This window comes from Sebastes umbrosus, chromosome 21 (assembly GCF_015220745.1).
Source record: "Sebastes umbrosus isolate fSebUmb1 chromosome 21, fSebUmb1.pri, whole genome shotgun sequence".
In the NCBI taxonomy this organism is placed as follows: Eukaryota; Metazoa; Chordata; class Actinopteri; order Perciformes; family Sebastidae; genus Sebastes; species Sebastes umbrosus.
In genome coordinates, this window is record NC_051289.1 from 17,922,465 (window position 1) to 17,943,870 (window position 21,406).

Here is a 21,406-nt window from a genome sequence, read left to right on the forward strand (position 1 = left end):
TTAGGATCACTTGTTCATAGAGGGGTATTTGAACTATTAATTGAATACCAACACTCCATCACAGTGAGCCCTCTTTGATATATTAAAGCATTAAGGTGCAATTTAATTCCGTCGAAGATTCATAATCTTCTTTAACAATCATTTGATTCATTAATTTCAGATTTAAACTGGGATGTAAAAAAGTCTTGTATGGCTGCCTGTGTTTAAAGAATATTCAACATTTGAGAAGTTTGTCTTAGAAGATAAAGCTGCACTAATCAAAATATTTTTGTATGAACAATGGGTCGAATGTGTAATATAAGAAGGTGTCGCTCGTAGTGATGAACCCATCCGACTCTGCAGCTCACCTCATAGCATTTTAGCATCTTTCAGCTCATTGTTTTGTTGTTTTACGGTTTCTACTTCTCTCATTTAAACATGTTCCGGCTGCAACGGGCAGCAAAAAGGTTCTGACAAACCCAAAGTATGCTACCTGCCCAGCACCGAACAGCAGACAAACACAGTTAGCAGCTAGCTGGTAAACATAGTGGAGCTTTTTGCAGCAAGGGGAGGGATTATTGGTTCAAATGAATGCTAATGTTGATCTGATGCGTCTGCTAGATGTGTAAAGAGGCAGTTTGCCAACACATTTGCCATAACAACTTCATAAAGTCATTTTCGGTTTCAGTATGATACCCAGCCCTTGTTATAACACTATACTTAAAACTGAGCGAGGAAGTGATGCAGTGATGGCTGACAAGTGACTAATGAGCAGAATCAATTTTACAAGGATTTTTGTAACTGATATATCACTGAAATTAAATTCTACTAAAAAAATCAGATCATCCATCTATGTTTGAGCCATGGAGTCATTGTATGCAACCCAGTTTGAAGCGGTAGAATTAATGATGAAACTACGAGGTGGAACAACAACCATCAGAAAACCAGCTCTCCCTGTCCGTCCGTGTTCAAAGTCATCATTTGAGTAACAACACATCTGGACTGCCCCAGAGATATACATATGGTACCAAACCACAACACTTGGAGTCATAATGCACAAAGGCTTTCAGCTCTGGGCGTGATATTATAGAATCTGGCCATGCATTAATAAAGGCAATCGGAGGCAACAGTTGAATACATTGCTACAAGAGAAGAGTATAAAGCCACATCATGTTCCACTGCCAATACTCCAACAAGAAAAGACATATTAGAGATGGTTTTTCAGCTACTGCCAAACAACATGCTACCATAACCCTCATAGAAACACCTGAAATGGGACAACAACCGAGACTACACAACTACCAGGACAGCTTGATTTACAGAATTTCCCTTAAAACAGCAATACCCCTGACGTTTTTTTTGTCCATTTTGTCAACTTTGTCTGAGCAGTTTTAGGCGTGAGCCTGCGTCATCCTCGCTTACTGTAGATTTCAGGTAAGGAGAACAGGAGGCACATACGAGACACACAGACTCTGTTAACCTCAGAGACATCTTCCTCATCTCCTTCTGGACCTGCATGTTCAGTTAAAGCTTCTCTACTTCAGCAAACTATTGCATTTCACACACTTTCTTGCCATCGATGCAGAGCACACTTCAAATGCTTCTTTCCCACCCTTCCCAGCAACACTTTCCTCCTCCCTCTGAATATCCTCACTGTGTGTCTTAAGTTTACAAAAACCTGTGCGTGTTTCCATGATTTTCTGAGAGCTATCGGGGAAAAAACAGAGCACCCACTGTATTGCTTACGCAGGAAGAAACGTACAATAAATAAATAAAACCTGGTTTTAAAATCAAAGAAACTAGGAGGAAAGAAAGAGGGAAAACAGAAATAAGATCCGAACAGAACACCAAAGCTCATTTTTACACAATTTTTGTCACTCAAACACACCATCACAAACACAGAGAATAAAGAGTTAAACAGCCTGAAATGGTTTCAAACAGCCTACTTGTTGTCTAGTTTTTTTGTTTGTCAGCTTGTTTTTATGGTAAGTGATATTGAGGAGACAGGAAAGTGGTGAAGCAGATGAGATGGACATTGAATAACTATGTTATGTTATTGAAGCAGAGAGGAAGTGGTTATTGGGGGAAAAAAAACAGCCCCTTAAAGTCACGAGGAAAAAGGGAAGCCATGACAGAAAAGCCATAGGTGAGTCTCAGAGGGGTTTCCACGCTGCTCGGTTGACAAATGAAGTGATCGCTGCTTATTTGGTGTCTGGAGATGAGAGATGATGCAGGGTCAGAACACACCACCAGGCTGTGGGGGGAAAAAAGGATCCAAGTGAATCCCACTGATTCCAGGTCAGCCAGCTTGGAGGAGACGCAACCAAATATGTGAGAGAACCTCCACATAGATTCCCACCAAGGCCCAAGCTTAGTCTATACAGTCACTTCAGCCACATATAAGGGGGGAAAGGGGAGCTACTGTATGTTGCATGATGATGAGCTCAGATGGGAGAGAGGAGGCGTGATAACATGATACTAGAACTATTGGATGATTCAAAACTTTTTGCAATGACAGATTTAAGATAAAAGATGCTTTTTAGGGCTGGATGGGGGGCAAGAAAGGTGAAGATCCGTTTGAGGAGCTGTTGGTGTCCCCCTGGACCTCCACCTGGAGACGCAGCGAGGAGGGGGCGGAGGGGGAGCCGACGCAGCCCTCAGGAGCAGACGGTTCAACGAGGGAGACGCTGCGAGGAGTCGGGTGGTGGTGGTGGTGTAGAGAGTGGGAGGAACCGTGTGGGTGGGGTCTGTTGTCGTCCTGGGGGGGCGGCCAGGTGATGATGTCGGCGCCGTGGTCCGTGCGAGAGCGAGCATTCTCGCGGAAGTTGAGCTTGAAACACTCAATCTGCGGCAGAAAGGTTGGAAAGAAAAAAGGGGGGCGGGGAGGGAAGAGGAGGAGGAGGAGGTAAGGGAGATATAAAAAAATATATATAGGGCAGGGGGGAGGTGGTGTTGTGGGGGGGTTGAGATGAGGAGGGCAGAGGGATAGTAGAATTAGATGCCTGCAAGATAAGAAGTCAAAAGATGGTGGTGTGATCAGGTGTGCCTTTGTACCGCAGACAATATGATGAATACAAAACAGGTTTACACTTAGTCACAGAGACAGTTTATCTCAGCCAGGGAGAGTAAAATGAATTCAGATGTTTCCCGGCAACAGGATCATCACCGGGCGTCTTTGTCTCCTCCTTCCGTGTTTGCTACATGGGAATCAAACCCTGAACCGACAGCAGATGAGGCTCACCCTTGCATGGCAACGATGTCACGTGATCACGTGAGAATCACGGTATCAAATGTCACATGAAAATCCATCTTGTCAGGCTTCAAGTGATGCGTTTTTGTCCGGCTCGCCAGATAACGGACCAATCAGCATCCTGTGAGGAGCTACTGGCAGCTAGGCTTAGGATTGTGAGACCTGAGACCCTGAGATCATAGTGTGAGGCGACTGTTGGTTCTAAACAACAATATGTCAGATCAGCACATACGGGCAAAAAGTCAAGGCCGCGCCCCCTTTTGGGGGATAGAAAACTGAAGATCCCATAGACTTCAATGCACTTCGTCGTATGTTTGGATTGTAATTTTGACAAGTTCGTATGAATTCATCTCTTGTTATACAAATGTTTGTTTTATACACATTTCGAATAATTATTTTGCGATCTTGCCTGAACCTGAGCGTTGGCGATACCTTAATAAATGAAGGTTGAGCGCTGTCATGCTCCTTCAGTCTTCCCCCGTCCAACACAGTGGAGGATATTGCTGATCCAGACTTCTCTACATATTTGATTGAATCACGTTAGGCTGAGTGTTGTCTGTAAATAACCAACGTGTTAATAACCAACTGTTTGATCTATAGGCTGAGATTTAGTTGAGATGTTTCATTCAACCACCTGCCAAGTATTTTTTGAAGGTGCCTGCCTTTTTCCAAACAGTTTCCAAAGATGGCTTCAGGGTCAGGTTAGATGAGACTGGCACACAAACAAACTTACTTGTCTCTGGGATGAGAGTGTCCAGAGCCTGGGGCTCCCGGAGGCCCTCACTATCACAGGGAGCCCCCTCCTTCAGCCCATTCTCCTGGGCAGCAGGGCTCCCTGCCTGCCCTGGCTCGGAGCCTGGGGCCGGAGCCGCGGTGCCACTAAGGGGAGTCCCATTCCCCTCTGTTGTCTCCTGAGCCCCCTCAGCCTAGAAACACATAGCACGGCGTGTCAATCGATGGGGATGGAACAACCTGGCTCCAAATCTCATAGACCTACATTAATATAGTTCTGTACATAGTTATTTCCATATAATTCAGGTAGACAGATGTTTTGCTAAAAGCATTAAAAGATCTGGAGCCAGACTAAGGTGGAGGGAGATGAAATTACAAAAGAAGAATAACTGGAGCATAAAACGTTCACATGAATGCAATGATCAAAAGCAAATTGTAAATTCAAGCACATCATATAAAAAAAAGTAGATGCAAAGTGTAAAATGTGTAGAAATGATGTTGTTCCTGAACCACGAACCCTTCTGCATGATCTCATATACACATCTGTAAAAATACTGAATGCTATTATTTTCCTTGGCGGACGTAAATGTAAAATGACCTCAAGAGTTCTCATAGAAACACAGCAAATGTCCAAACATATCAGAACGACACCCGGGAGAAACCTGCCAAATAAAGAGGCTTGATTGGCTTTATTCTTTACGCACTTCTGCAGAAGTAGACTGAAACACCCTAAATACATCTCATCACTTGTACTCACTTTAAGAAAACATGTTTCTATCAGTAAATTCATTAGGCGGGCTTAGAGGACAAAGCTGGCAAAGCTATATATTTTTCTTAATTTCAACAAATCCCATGCAAAGGAGAAGGGGTCTATCTGCAGGCTCGCGGGCTACACGGTACGCCCACTTTGCTAAAAGTACAACACGCCCCCTGAGATAACTTCCAGGATTAACATTCTTATTTTAACCATGGATGTATGATACGAACTGGATATTGGAGACTCTTGATAGCGACACATCATGAGACAGGCTGTGGGGCATTAGCCTGCACAGTTGTAGAATAAAACATGAGATATTGTCTTTCCAACAAACACAAAAGAACGTACGAGCATGTTTCAACGCTCTACTCATCATTTTTAAAAATAGATTTCAGTTAACGCTGATCACACAGGCTCTCTCAGACAGGTTGTTAATATTATGTGAATGCTATTTTTAATGCATCTTCACTAGGTTGGAGGGTGCCGGTGATGATAACTGGTCGTGCAAAAACCGTGTGTGAAGATGAGAATGTGGGTGAAGGATGGGTTCATGCAGTGATCATGAAACACAGATATGAGCTGCCATAGGCTGAGGGGACAGGTGACATCATTTGGTGACATCATTTCTGATCAATTTGCCCAAAAGGTATTTTCTTTCTTTTAAGTTCGCAAGCCCATCCCACACAGTAACCCATGATTAGGTGACTTAAATCCTTTTGGATTTATATTTTTGTTTTGTAAACGTCTATGACCACCATCTGTATGCATATCTTCTCTCATTCTCTCTCTCTAAATGTGTTGTTGACCTTGAGGAATCCAGACAATTGCAGCCGGTTGCAGGTGCAGAGGGTTTGAGATGGTTCAGGTTGCTGCAGATGGTTTATGACAGGCTGTCATCATCATTAGTGATTGTAGCTTGAAGCCAACCAAACATCTCCTAGTTTATGAACACAGTGGTGGAGCGAGGCAAGCACGAAAAGCCTGAATCTCCTGAAGTCACGACGCTCAGATAATGACTTAAATAATCACTTCAAACCAAGCTGAAAGTGCTTCACTGCCCTCTCTGATTGACACTTCAAAGTCTGGCTCTGAAAACTCATTTAGTCCGTTTATCAGGTTCTTACTCTGAGTGATGGGGTCCTACGTGAACACACTATTATCTGCCAAAGTTAGAACAGGTTTGATTATCTCACATGAGATATTTGTATTTTTCTCTGTCATCTTCTGACTGTTTTGAAGTGGGAGCCGCGGTATCGTGGTCTCGCCCACACACACCGGCCCGAGCCAATCACGAGCCGAGCACTGCCGCAGCTTCTTATTGATTTGAGAATCAGAGCTGTCAATCATGACGTCTCACCCCCTTTTTTACAGCATCAAATAACTAACTAACACCAAACTTATCAGAAAAATGAACACTTACACAACATACATCACTGTGATAAGAACTACCTAAAATTACATGGAGGAGGGTGGGGTTTATGACCTATACTGCAGCCGGCCACCAGGGGGCGATCCAGATGTTTTGGCCTCCCTTTTGGGGAGCTGTCTAGTTGCCCATCTTTATATACAGTCTATGATGTGTACACATACTTGGTCAGTAAAGGTGATTCAGAGTTTTTATTTTTCAATTAATCATTAGCTTATTTAGTCATGAATGTCTAATGTTATAGAGAAATACAAAGACTTTAAGTATCTCTTTAAAGAGCAGAGCTATGACTTTACTTAAGACCAGAGGTTCTGGTCAACATTCTGGACAACAACAAAAACAACAACAACCATTGTGGAAGTATTGCATAGGTAGACCCACAATCAGAAACTGGAATTATTCCATGAAAAACTAATGCCATAATGGGCTGCTTTTATCTGGACACATTTACTCTTTCAGTAAACTGAACTGAATTTGTATTTGCTAATGTGCTGTGAAACCTGATTCATCTTCATTGTGATTGGCTGGCTCATAAAAAAGACTTCAGAACTCCCTGGTAGAAGAGATCTTGTATCTTAATGGGACCTTCCCGGCTAAATAAAGCATAAATTAAATAAATAATTACAGAAAGCGCCCTGATCTGCAGAATGTAAAAACAACAGTTGATAGTAACAGCGTGCACGTAGACTGAACGACGTCTCCGTGCGTGATAACCTCACCTTGATGTCTCCTCCACCAGGTGAATGGCTCACGTTGTCCGTGGAGCCCACTTTGGACTGAGCCTTTTCCCTGAAACTCACTTTGTGGGACTCGACCTTCACGGAGCCACCGCCTGCAGCACACATGGACAATCAGTCTGATAATCATACACATGCATGCATGGACACAATGAGCATGTGCAAAACAGATACAGCTTCTACACTATTGCTATTATTATTTCTTCAAACCATTATTGCTACTGATGCATTCAGATTTATAAACGTGCATGTGCACTAGATATGTGTGCTTATTATTTATATACATTTTATTCAATATTTATGTATTTTTTTTTTTACATGTTTTTCTTTTAATTTTTCTTTATTATTTCAATTATTACTTTGAATGTGTCTTATATTTTCATTTACTCATTATTATTATTATTATTATTATACAAAGAAAATTTTATACAAGGTTAGGTTCATTATCAATAATATCTCATTATCTCACTTTTTCTATAATAATTAATTTCTTAAGTAATTTTATTTAATTTTTCTGTATTATCTGTATTAAAGTTATATTATCTGTATTTCAATATTTGTTTTAAAAACCAAAAAAATAAATGTTGATACACGTTGGAATTTAATTATGACATAAGCCTTTTCGCTAATAAAAATAAATCTTAAAAACAAAGTTGCTCTGATGTTCTTAGAGGACAAAACTGTCCTCGGCAAAAAAATGCCATAAAATGATATATTTATGTTATTTTCCACTTTCGCTGACTTTCACATTTTTTTAACTATCAGTGTTAGATTTATTTTCTTTTTTTTTTTAACTCCCACTTGTTACCTTAGTGTACATAAATGTCCCTGTCCTAAAAGTGCTGTAAAAATACTATATATTAATATTATTTTCCACTTTCACTGAGTTAACTTTTTTAACCAACTTCAGTCCTGATTATCACTATCAAATATTCATTCATTATTAGAATTTGAACCCTTCAAATGCCAGTTTGTTTACAAAATGTCACTGTTTTTTTTTATGAAAAAAAAGAAAGCACAAATTATTGAATTATTTTCTGTATACTCAAGCTGGGGGGATTTTTTTCACAGTCTGGGATATGTCAACATAGATTTTAGTGCAGGAAACTAGTAAAATAGCATGTGTTTGCCTCATATGGCAAACATGAGAAAACGGCTCAATCTGGTGGGAAATAGTAAAAACTACAATTTTGAAGGCAGGGCTCTAAATTGAAAGCTTGATATGATAGAATGCATGATTTAATGCTGTAACGGCTGTGGGATCACACATTTTGGTTGTAATGGGTGTCAGTACAATCTCAAACATTAAAACCTTCATGAAGGACTGATGTATTAGACTGCATTAATACTATCTAGGTGTACCTAATGAACTGCCAACACAGTGTACATAGAGTTAGACCATCCAACAGCTTTAGAGCACCATGCAATGAATAAAATGATGGATCAAATAGAATAGGGGTCAAAACTGCATTTCCCAGCTCACCTGGCTTGTGCTTGATGTTGTCCTTGGAGCCGCACTTTGATGTCACCTTACTCACATCCACCTTCTTGTTGAGTATCTGCACCTGTCAAACGTCACACAAGCTGTTTTATCACCAGTGTTTCAAACATTGGACAGGGAGACGGGTCCTTTGATGGTTTCATATTTCTCCTTCAGCTGCACTAAAAGCCCTATTTACACCTCCAACAGAGTGGTGCAGGGATGACGCATTTTTGTAGGCCAACCAGGAAGTTAGCATCACCCTGGTTCCCTCGACAAAAACCCAATGGGTTGTTCCGTTGGGTTTGGAATTATTACACGTTTATGACACTTACACGTTTTGTTCAGCAGGATAATCTCCACAAATGAACACCACTTTTATGATTTTTGAAGTGTAAATGCAATCGTCAAATGTAAAAAGCTAACGTTAGGCCATCCACCTTTTTTACCACCTTTGAATATTACTCACCAAAGCTTCAAAAGCCTAAAAAATGGTATTCGGAACAACCCTAGAACACAAACTCTCCTCCATATTGTGGCAATTATGCAACAAAAACAAGACAAATTCAAACTTCAAGATCATGCTGCTTCAGTTACAATGTGATGCTGCTGAACTTTGAGAATTGTTTGACTGCAGTCTCTCATTGTTGAAGTGAACACTCAAAAAAAAAAATACATTGCAGGTGCAGCCGGTGTAAAAATAGCAGGCACCAAAAGAAGAAGCTCAGGACGGGACAGCATCCTTTCAGGAAACCACAGATCTCAAATGTCTCTGTGGTGATACTGTCCTCGGTCCTAACAGAGACGGAGCCCGTCAGAGCCCAGTGGTGTTTGTTTGACTTTATTATTTGTTTAGTAAGTTAGTGAAAGGGCAGGACAACACAGGTAGAGTTAAAGTAAGAAAGGGACTGTGAAGCGGGTTCTAGGGAAGGGCTGATACATCAGGCTTGCTAGCATGCTGTCCAATAATTCCCTCAATCTGCAAGGGTCCAACCAAGAGCAGCACTAGGTGTTGGTGGCCTTAAGAACTGTAGCTTGACTTGAGGAGCTTTTTATATACTGTACAACTCACTCATGCTGGCACTGACAAGGACTTCTTTTTTTATTTTTAGGAGCAAAAAAAGTAACATTTCTTCTTTGCTCTGTTGTTCCTCCTCGTCACTTAATCGAGCCAAATCTGTTTGAGTAATTGGCCGATGCATACGAGCTCTGGTTGTGGGCCAGGCAGTACTTACATTCCCTCCACCAGGAACATGCTTCATATTGTCCTTGGAGCCCAAGCGTGAAGCGACGTGGCTGAAGTCCAGCTTTTTGGTTTTTATGTGAACCTATACGGATACAGCATAGCAGCAAGAGGGAAGAGGAGAGCCGGGGCGGGCAGGGGGGATGAAATGGGAAGGAGTGAAAGGAGAGGTAAGGAAAAAGAAAAGAAAAGGAGAACAGAAGAGAGGAAAAGAAAAGAAGAAAAGAAAAGAGAAGGGGAGAAGACGTCACCATCACAGGCAGGGTTAGAAAGGAAAGGGCAGAAGGAAGTAGCAAGGTTCTCTAAGGCATTATTTGATCTTAGGTGCGCTCGATGGGCAGTTAAGCGGTCTGAAATGGTAACTCTTGCTTGTGTTGCCACTTGAATACACAAAAAGTATTTTATAGAGCGCACGCACGCATGCAGTAGAATATTTAAACATCCGTCACTGTTGAGGAGAATCCACGGGAACCTAGAAGATGTTATTAACACAGATTAATGCTGTAGTTCAAAGACAGGTTAGACTGTGAGATGTTAAAGACCAAATATGACACAAAAAAACATTTTGGGTCCAAGTTAGTTGTTACAATTGTAGTAAAACTCATTGCATGTTTGTCTTCCTAAACCTGATCCCAAGTGACCAACCAGCAGGGGTCGCTATTGCAGCAACTAGGATGTGATACCTCACCGGCTTCCTGCTGATGAACAGTTGTGTGTGATGTGGATTGTAGTAGTGGCCCAGTGCTCTTGTACCAACATCATAAATTGTTATATGATGATGATTGATATATAATTGAATAGAGACTTTATGCATTCTAGATGGCTGAGCGGTACGCTGGAAGTAGAGTAGAAAAGCTGTAGTTTGCTTCAAATGGAGACATTTTGCATCACAAGATTATTGGAAACACTGGCTATTCTAAACAGCCATTAAATGGTTTGAAACTGTGTTTGACAGTAAAAGATGCTGTAGGTGCTTGTATTACTCAAAAGCCTGTGGCTACTCATTTTCAACCTGGCTTTGTGCCCTCAGTAGTGCAAATCATTAAAAAACAACAAAAAAAATAAGAAATATGGTGAAAAGAAAATAGCAAAATATATCTGAACAGAAAAAACAGAGACAGAGAGAATATGGCCCTGTTCACACCTGGTATTAACATGCGTCCTGAGTGATCCGAAAACAAGTGGACGTTTGTTCACACCTGGCATTAGAATGCGTCTCCACATGTGTCTTGAGTGACCACTTGTGATCCTGAAGGGGATTCTTTCACAACAATGACCCGCTAGCTGTACATTATCCCGCTTATTACACGGCTACTTACTGAAGAAATCAATCATTTGACACAAAAACGGTCCGCCAGAGTCCGACATCAGAACTGCGTCCATAGCAACGGTCTGTTATACATAACGACGGTCTGCTATAAAGAAATAACAGACTGTGGAATGCCATGATTGACCAATCAGAATCGAGTATTCAACACAGCCGTGTGATAAATTCTAATAAAATACAGTTGTGCAGACAGAATACAGTAGAGCACAGAGGCCGTTTCCATGCTGCGAGGCAGACAAGCGCTCGTCTATTCACCTGAGGAGCGCGGTGATCCTGCGGATCCCAGCGGGACGTCAGTTGAGTAGGCGGTCCTTAATGTGGCCCGGAACACATTCGCTACACACTTCTAAAAGAATGTGATCATATGTGGCTCAGACCACCTCTGAATGTGGTCTGAAAGATCCGATCTCAACGCGTCCTCAATGTGTCTTGAGTGCGTTCACACCTGTACTTAGAGCTGTCCACTTGTGATCTGATCGCTGAGGACATTAATGTTAATACCAGGTCTGAACAGGGCCTAAAAGGTGGGAGTATGTGGTGATGGTGGGGAGGATGGGGAGGGAACTCACTTTGCCCAGGCTCGTTTCTTTGGAGAGGACGCCCCTGCTCTGAGAGGCAGATGACACCTGGGGAGACAAGCCCACCCCGGGTCAACAACAAAAACACGTCATAACAACACACAGGAAGAGGAGGAGGTCGGAGGGTGAAAAGTAGAAAGAGAAAGGTTCTAAAATGGGTAAAATGGGAGTAAATGAACATGCAGAGGATTGAGTAAGAGATGGAAAACCAAGCAAATTAACAGAGCCAAAGAAGCTGTAGCTGGTGTGGTGAATGTATGAACAACTTTGTGCACTATAAATAAAGAGATATGTTACTATTTGAAGAGAAGAGATTCAGAAAGAAGTTTGAGGAACCACAGGAAGCCAGTGTCACACATTAAACAGGCTTGAGGCGACATCGCCTGTTAGTTGAGGAGCGGCCGGTGTCAGAAAATACACCATACCCATGTAGAGGTGTGAAGGCTGCAGATGAATCCGCAGTAGGACCTACCTTCCCTCCTCCGGGCTGGTGCTTCATGTTGTCTGTAGAGCCGATCTTAGAGCGGACGTTACGGATGTCAGGGGCCGGTGCAGTGCTGGGCCGAGCCGTGGTCCTGGAGGTGGTGGTGGTGGAGGTTAGGGTTGAAGAAGTGGGCCGGGCGGTGCGGGGCACCGTGGGCTTCTTCTCTGGTGCTGTGCCAGTGGTGGAGGAGGGTGTGGCCGGTTTGGCTGCTGTGGTTCGAGTGCGAGAGGCAGCGATGGTGGAAGTAGTGCTGCGGCTGGTGGTGGTGGTGGTGGTCTTCGGCTTGGTAGAGTCGGCTGGGAAAGAGAGAGAGAGGGAGAATTAGGCCGGAGATGTACTACTTAATAATTCAAAATTAAAAAAGTGAATTAATTTCTGAGGATGTACACAACCAACTCTCTCAACGGATGCAGGATACGCAAGGCAGCGTCATGCACACGCGATCATGTAGTTAAAAGTAAGTTCATCTCTGGCCTTATTCAGAGGTTGAAGTGTTTCATTGCAAAACTAGATATCCTTTATTGCCTCACTTAAAGCAGCAGTAGGCAAGATAGGAGCAAATACGATTAAAAAAAGTTATTTTTATAAAACGGTCACTATATCCTGATAGTAATGCATGAAAAGAAGCTGAAAACAGAGCCATGAGGAGGTGCAGAAGTCTAGTTCTCTCTCAGAACACTTGAATTATAATATGCTATGAAAGGTTATTTTTGCCCAGTGATGCCAAAAAATTGTTGCCAACTGAAGCTTTAAAAATAATAATAATTCTTTGCTACGTTTAAAGCAACAATACACAAATGATGCCCAAAGGCATTATGCTTAAGACTGGAAATGATTTTAAAGTGCATTATGTATTCAGAAACGCTCTCTCTCTCTCTCTCACACGCACACAGTAAACCCAAAGCCAAACCACAAAGGATCCCATCTGTCATTTACAGTCAACCCTGACAGATACGCGACAGAAGAAAGAAGACAAAACAGAAATGGGAGTAGCTAGAAAGCAGGCCAGAGAGACACAATTAAAGACAAATCATCTTCTTATATCAACATGTATTTTAACATTGAACTAACACCAGGCACCTTCTTTTGAATCATACTCTTCCACCTCTCGAAAACTTGCACTTTTATCTCCCGCTGGTTTGAGTGAATACATTTCAGCATATTCCAGTCCAGCGTGCTAAGCCACATTGCCGCTTAAAAATCTGTCAATTCACTTTTCTATATGTCAGCTTTTTCTTCAAGGCACTGCATGCTGAACCATGTGTCCTGCTGTCAATCCTCCCCTGAGAGCCTTTGGTGTATCTCCAGCTCCTGTTAAGACATGTTTAATTGAAGAAATCCTCCCGCTGTATCAGCAGGAGCTGCAGACTTCTGTCAATAGCAAGGGGACAGTAATCCACACACTGCTGTGGTGAAGGTTTCTAACTCTCCAGGGCCTTTCAGCTATAAAGCTCTCTCTCTCGCTTTCTACGAGCCTGCCCAGCATTGTCATGCTCGGACAGTGTGCGTTGCGGTGTCACACTCTTGCTGACAGCTCTCACGTTGCCAAAATGTGAACTTATGTGTCGACAAGAGTTAGTAAAGCTGTAACTGTGTGGGAAGAGAGAGAGAGAGAGAGAGAGAGAGAGAGAGAGAGAGAGAGAGAGAGAGAGAGAGAGAGAGGGGGGAGGATTACAGAAGAGGAGAGTGAAGAAGAAAGAGGACAGAAATATATGCAGAGATGAAAAGCACAGAGGGAGGGAGGTCAGACAGTAGCTGGGAATGATGTTGGGAATTTATTCAATACTACATTCTAGCTAATATTGAGATCATTCCATTGACTGTGGCTATAAAAAATCTGTCTGTAAAACCTGAATAAAAGCTGGGCAATGACTATTTATTGACAAATAGCCGCTAACAAAGCTCCACTAATTCGGTGAAGAACACTTTTTCCTATAAATTCTTCACAATAAAAGTCGTTATTTGTCCGTTATTTTGTTAATCAAAAGCTTTTATTTTGAAGCAGCAAAATCTGGAAATGTCAGACAGCAGGGCTGCTGGTCGAAAAGTCAAAAAATTACGTCCTAATGTCTTTCTCCTAACCATTTTTCCTTGCCCGTCTTGGAAAACGTCATGAGGTCAAGGAAAGATGTGCATCCAATCCATTAGAAATAATAAGTTAATAAGTTGAGCTGAACATATCAGTGGAAATCAGATTTTTGTTTTAGTACGACCAGGCGAGTTTCAATTATATATATAATATACAGTATGTTTCACGTGACATGTTGTATTTTTTGTTTTTTATGTTTTTAATTTGACTCTACCTACAATATGTGCTTGAAAGACAGTTACTTCTGAGTGTTTCTGTATGTCCTGACGAGTGAAGGGAGTGCTGTAGTACCTGTAGAAGTCCTCAGAGTGCCGGGCTTCTTCTCCTCTCCTGGTTTGCTGTCTGTCTTGGAGGCTGAAACACAGATGGTGAGTGTGTAGTTGTTACAAAGGACAGCATGTGTGGATAAAAAGCAGAAGTACTGAGCATCAAAAACGTGTGTGTCAGCGTGCCGTGTCGTACCCAGAGGCTTTCTGGCTGCAGTGGTAGCAGTGGTGCGAGTAGACGCCGTTGTGCGCACTGATGTAGCGGTTTTACTTGCTGTTGTGGTAGCGGTTCCGTTTCTGGTGGCGGCGGCGGTGGAGCCTGCTGAGGTGGCGGTGCTGGCCTTTGGCACAAGGGGGCGCTTCTCTATAGTCGTCTGGAGGAGAGGGAGGAAAATAAAAACACGGGAGATGTGATGAGGTGAGGAGAGAAACGAAAGATCGATGAATGGAGGCAAAAAAACATCATCAACAAATCCAACGCTTTTAGTGGTCATAGTACATCTTCTATATGTCAGGCTGCTTTCATCATCTCAGGCAAATGAATGATGCATTCAGGTCAAAGATTTTCGACCCGTTGCATGCAACACGTCGACGTTCCTTGATGATTTCACATTTCGGTCAGCAGCACATTTCCCCCTCATAACCCTACGACGATGCCACGCTCCACATACAGCTGAGCCATCCTGCAACAAGCTGGCCACGCTGAACTGAGTCACCCTGCACCCCTGGGCGCTGAGAGGCTAAATAAAGGCTGTTCATTTATCGGCCATGGTGCCACACCGGTTGCAGTTAAGGAGGCCACCGAGCGAGGGTGACAGAAGGATGACAATGGCACAAAGTAATCAGTGACTCAGCAGGACTCACTGGCAAATATGTCCAGTTTTAGAGATTTGTCCTTGTAGCAAACAAGACCTGCAGCCACAACAATAATAGTGATCCCGTGACACTGATCTCTCACACAGCTCTAATCTCATAAATCTATTTATCTCATAATAAAACTAATCTCTTTTTTTGGGCATTTTCACCTTTATTGGAGACTTTGAAGTATATACTGTAAAGCCTCCCCGCAGGAATTAAATCGGGATAGCTGCATTTATGTGGTACTGTATGTGCCTTATCCACTAGTCCACCAGGATATTGAATCTTAAGATCATGGTGGCAGTAAATAATATCATAAAAGTTAACAAAAAGTGTGATATGTAACTTATCTGCAGTGGTCGAAGAAGTACTCAGATCTTTTACTGAAGTAAAAGTAACAATACTGCTGTATAGAGATACTCTGTTACAAGTAAAAGTCCTGCATTCAAAATCAAAGTACAAAAGTATCAGCATCAAAATATAGTTAAAGGTACAGTGTGTAAGATTTGGTGGCATCTAGTCGTGTGGTTGCAGATTGCAACCAACTGAGTACCCCTCCGCTCACTCCTCCCTTTCCAAGACGGCGGTAACGTGAGCCGCTGAGTGCAAAAACGTTCACCTCGCTCAGAGGCCATCCTTACCATAATAACACTACTTAGGAGCAACGAAAGTCAGACGGCGGCTGGCGCTACCACGGTTTAGCACTCTGCGTCTCACGTTACCACGGTTTCACAAACGTGTTGGAGAACTACGGTGGCCTTCAGGTAAGTTTAGAACGTGAAAAGGCTGGCCCAATTCCAAGTGGAAATGGGTTATAAAACCCTCCAATAGCGTGTCTGCATCAATGCCGACTTAACCAGATGCCCTTATTGACGACAAGCAACACCGTTTTGTGTTCGTCATGAAACGCGCTACACAACATTTCTCAACATTTAAACTGCTCAAACTAAGAAAGACATTTGATGTATTCTACTCTATCGTCGTACAGACATTATCAACTTAAAGTAAATACATCGTATTTAGGATCAAACATACCCTTGTCTAGTCTAGAAAACGGTAGACATGTTCATTAGATTGTAACGTTTTTTAGCCATTACATTGTGCAGTCATCATTTACTTTATAATGATAAGTTAAAGCAAAAAAGTTGTCTATTGCCACTAATTAATTAGTAAAACTATTAATCGAAACATTAGCTACAACTTATAAACCAATTGTAAAGGATGCTTTATTAGAAAGAGTTACCTATTTTTTGTCTGAGTTGTTAGTTCATTACTACGGTTGGACGACATGCAGCTTGTACTGCCGACCCTGAAGCTGCACCCTTTGACCAGGATTCATCAGAACGTTATAATAAACTACTGAGAGGGTGTGCATGCTGCCCCAAATGAACAAGAGCTAGACATTGATCAGTGTTTGGTCATACTTGATCCAAACACATCAGATGAGGCGTCGATGGAATCCTTGTTCTGTATAAAGGAGCATTCTGCAGCCTTGACGGACGTCCTGACAGCTGAAACTTACCTTGGGTCTGACATCACGTGCAGTGGTGGTGGTGGAGGACGCAAGGCGGCTGGTAGAAGTGACGGAGGGCCGCTTCGGACCAGCAGCGGCTGTAGATGGTGCCTTGGCGGCTGTGGTTGGTGCCTTGGCGGCTGTGGTTGGTGCCTTGGCGGTGGTTGGTTTTTTGTCTGAGATGGAGGTGGTGGTGGTGGAGGATAGGGGGCGCCTAATAGGAGCTGGACCACCAGCAGCAGCTGTGGTACCCGGACGCGTTTTAGCAGCAAGGCTCGGTTTGGTCGCCCCGGCAGCAGGCTGCGACGCAGGGCCAAGATATATGGGAGTGATGGACGGCAAAATAAGGAGGGAAAGCAAAGGAAAGAAAAAAATAAGGGATGATAACGATAGGGGAGGTTAAGCAGCACAAGCAGCATTATAACCATAAATCATATGACTCATTCTGTGTCAAAATCAGATAGAGGTCTTTGTTTACATTTTGTTCAAACCGTATGTATATGCTCCTCGAGACCAAGAGCTCAGTATTTATGTAAATATTTTGGCTGAATTTGGAGAATTGCATACTCGGTTAAACATAGTAAGCCTCATATCTGAACATGAAGACAACGTGGAAAGAATTTGTAACTTTACACACAAAATGTCACACAAATGTTCATGGTACTTGGATTGAGTCCATATCACCATTTTGGCATCTCAAAAAGGAAACAAATTGTAACCTTGGCTTGTTATACTTGCCTTATCTCAGTTTCTGTTTATGTTATAAGCCCCGGAAATTTGGTATCATATCAATCCAATACTTTTTTATTGCTATCTTTATCAGGAAATATTGAAATATCCATAGGTATATACTTTGGAGGGGAACCAACTGGGGGTCCAAAACCACACATTTTGCACTTTCTTTTCCATTTTCAAAGACCAGTAATGACAAATACAACATCTGCTTGTGCCTTACTATTAGTTGGATCAATTGTACACCATTTTGTCTGTGCCTCTACCAGATTTCATGGCTATAGGAGTTATGTATCTGAAGATATTGAACCATAAAAATGGCTTCTCGCCAAAGACGTTTTTTTTAACGGGGCAAAAATGATGACATTCCCAGTGGCAAAAAAAACTATGCAATTCTCAAAATTCAGCAAAAAAAAATACTTTCACAGACGTTATTTTTTGGACTCAAAAAGCATAAAGGTAAGATTTGAACAAAATCTAAAATGTAACCTCTTTCTGACTTGACAACTAAAAATGATAGTAAAATAATAATTAGCATTGGGTCTATTGTTAATACACATCTCTGAACAAGGTGTTTATGTACAGCACATTTACAGTAGGCATAAAGGAAGCAGCAGCAGAAGCTTTAGCAGCATGCATGATGAATGGCTGACTGTCATCTAAACTCACCCTTTAAGTCTAACACGTCACACAACAGTGTATCATGCTTTACTGCCCAAATGTTTGAACAAAATTAAAATGCCTTTATTTTACATGGCAATAATTTCTTAAAAAATGTAATTTTAAGACTAAGACAAAATTTAAAATAGCTTTCAAAATGAACACTGCGAGTAGCGATACCCAGCCCTAAACGCACCCTGATGACGCCAAGACAGCTGAACACGTTTGGGAAATAAAGCATGGTACACTGTGACACGTGTTGATGGTCTATTGAAGCTCACACCGGGCTGAACCTCATAGTGTCCCTTCTTAAAATTACACATTAAAACTAATCCTACGATACTGCTTGCAATAAAAAAAATAAAAAAACAACTTCAACTTACCTTGATTTTCAGGTTGGAAATGGGCATGAGTTTGTGTAATGTCTTACATAGTCTAATGTGATACTAATGACTAATGGTGCCTTCTATTGGGGTCGTGTTTACCATGTTCACTAGAGGAGTCCATATGAACTCCCCCCTCTTGTGGTATTCACAAACTCGTAAGTGGAAAGTTTCTGAAAGCTCCGAGTTCACGAGTTGTGACGTGTTTGTTGACGTTGTCAGAAATGGCGGAGGCTGTGGAAGTTAATTTTTCGGTGCATTATAAGTGAATATATTGTTTTTCTTCGTAATTGTATAATATGTCTGAGGAAAATGTTGATATTCCCAACGGCCTCATCTTTTTCCTCTGTCATTATGCCTTTGTATTTACTGCATTATGTTTCCCACTAGCTAGCTCTCTAAATTGTCATCCTCTGTGGCTTCTAGACGCCACCGGTAGCGTTAATATTGCCGTTGCTCAGCAGCGGAGTTCTCACGACTTAATCACTTGAACGCCAAGCATATTGTGTACACGACTTCCCATGTTGTAAACACGAGTTTCATTTGAAGGCACCGATAGTCTGACCATGTTTGTTTCCAGTATAGATTCTATGGCTCTATCAGTATGAAACATCCCATCCTTAAAGCTTACAGTAACTCCTACCTTGGTCTTCTTGTCTGCACTAGCCAGGTCTCTGCTCGGTGTGGCGCTGCTTCCATTGGTTGCAGGTTTTGCTTTCTTGGCCTTCTCTCCTCCGTCTGCTTTTGCAGCCTTGTCCTTCTTTTCATCCTTTTTCTCCACAGTCTTTTTGTTGGCCGGCACTTTGTCCTGCTTCTCCTCCTTATCGCTCTTCTGCGCCGGCTTCTCGGCTGGCTTCTCGGCCGGTTTCTCCACCAGTTTATCTGCCTCGGCCTCTTTCTCCGCCTTGGCCTCTTTCTCTGTCTTATTTGCTATGTCTGTGTCAGCCTTTTCTTTCTTGGCGTCCTCCACCTCTGGTGTCGTCTTTGTCTCCGTGTCCTCCTTCTCCAGTTCGACGGGTGCCGGCTGTTGCTCTGGGGTCTTCTCCACTTTGTCATCCTGCTGCTCTTTGACATCCTTCATGTCTGTTTTCTCAAGCTTCTCAGTGTTTTTGTTCTCTGCTTTTTCTTCCACTTTGGCCTTTTCATTTTTGTCCACCTTCTCCAAATTCTCTGTTTTCTCCATTTTGCTCTCGACTACTGTCACGCTTCCTACTTTGTCTGTCTTCACCAGTTTATCTGGTGATTCTTCTCCCTTTTTCATTTTATCCTCTTCATCTGTGTTCTGCTGCATCCAATCCACTTTCACTTTCTCCTTTTCTGTCTCCTTTTTCTCTTCCACCTTTTCTGTCTGTTTCTCCGTCACCTTCACTTTGTCTGTCTCCTTCTCCTCTTTAACTTTTATCCCTTTCTCGTTCTCGTTCTCTTTCACCTTTTCTGCCTCTTTCTCCTTCTCTTTTTCCTTCTCCATCTCTTTCTCCAACATGGCTGGAGTCTCACTGAACGCGTACTCCACCTTCACGCTCTTCTGCTCAGCATTATCCAGAGGGTCGAACAGGTCCACCTTCTTTATGTTGTCCTCCAGCTTCTCCTCCTTCTTCTCTGTCTTCTCCGTCTTGTCGGATTTTACTGGAAAGAAAGACGATTTGAGTTAGAAATCCTACCAATATATTATAAATAATAATCCTCTTATCCAATTCAACATCACACACAGTTACTGGCAGCAGGAACTTGGTGCCACAACAACGACAATGGCCATGCCAGATTTTCCTCGCCAAAATTTGGTAGTAGGGGGCGGGTCTTCATAGAAGACCCGGTGGAGAAAAAATAATACTACACACATACAGAGAGACAGACCTGCTAAATATGAGGTGCACCGATGCGACCAATGAAAATGTTTAGTTGCATGTGCGTCACATTGGCAACACAAAGAACATTTTGTCTCATCACTATCAATGATTACACACCTGCTGAGACGTCCCTGAACAACTCTCAAGGTTCTTTGGACCCATACCGGCAGCAATACAGTATCACATAAAGATACAGGGGGTGATGTCTGTACTGTATGTATGTCTTCCAGATCATCAAGCCAAAGATGGAAACTAGCTGATGATAGTGATTCTTGTGTTGCACCAAGTTTGAGAAACATCATCTTTCTATTTATTTGATAGTGTAGTTTCTCTTGAAGGGGCTCAACAGAAAATAATAACACTGATCTACACTGAGAGTACGGAAGAATTCACAGAGCAAATTGAAGCCAGGTTTGCAAAAGAAGTGGATTATTTCAGACCTGCTTCGTTGATGTGACTAAAGACAAAATACTACGAGTTTGGATGATGCTGCTGCCCTGCTAAACCAAAATATCACGCACTGTAAACAAGCCAAAAGAAGATATTTCTCTCGTGCTGACTCACTGAATGAAACATGTGCACCCACTGACCTCAGGTGATGATGACCTAACAACGGGGTGAGCTGAGCACGGTCAGAGCTACTGACTCGAGCTGTGTCCCAGTTTACGAGCTAATGTCCACACTTTTAAAATGAATGCAACTTAACAGATTCAGAAGCAGTGTGTAGCCTTCACAATCCACAATCCATTGTGAGCCGGACACACAGAAACATACATCACACAGAAACCCTGCAGACCCTCGCCACCTATGTGGATGTGAAATGTGTAAGTGTGCTTTCAGTTGCACAACAAGGACAAACTCATGGTCTATTTCTGTAGCTGCACACAGGTTGAGGAAGGTTAAAGAAGTCCAGAAGGACAGGACTCAAGTCTCCAGTTTGTGTTTGATAGTTGATAGCATAAACCATATATACATAGACTCCGCATTGGACGCTTTAGCCTGTTGGGGCGATACGTCAACGTGGGCGCCATATTGGGTTAAAATTTCTTAACAAAATAAGTATTT

General features: G+C 42.3%; 1 protein-coding gene across 12 annotated transcripts in view; it reads right to left on the reverse strand.

Moving 5' to 3' along the window:
- Positions 1 to 2,655: 2,655 nt before the first annotated feature.
- Positions 2,656 to 21,406, reverse strand: part of LOC119480584 (microtubule-associated protein 4) — a 123,971-nt gene continuing 105,220 nt past the window's right edge. For 7 of the 12 annotated variants that reach the window (XM_037756977.1, XM_037756974.1, XM_037756975.1 and 4 more), the window contains 11 exons: positions 19,138 to 20,120; positions 16,729 to 17,019; positions 14,545 to 14,722; positions 14,374 to 14,436; positions 11,982 to 12,289; positions 11,501 to 11,557; positions 9,597 to 9,689; positions 8,365 to 8,446; positions 6,864 to 6,976; positions 3,963 to 4,155; positions 2,833 to 2,981 (listed from right to left, as the gene is read on the reverse strand). In XM_037756977.1, coding sequence (XP_037612905.1) covers positions 2,974 to 2,981; positions 3,963 to 4,155; positions 6,864 to 6,976; positions 8,365 to 8,446; positions 9,597 to 9,689; positions 11,501 to 11,557; positions 11,982 to 12,289; positions 14,374 to 14,436; positions 14,545 to 14,722; positions 16,729 to 17,019; positions 19,138 to 20,120 — 2,369 coding nt within the window. In that variant the 3' untranslated portion in view covers positions 2,833 to 2,973. The other 5 variants (XM_037756972.1, XM_037756979.1, XM_037756973.1 and 2 more) reach the window with 5 other exon arrangements.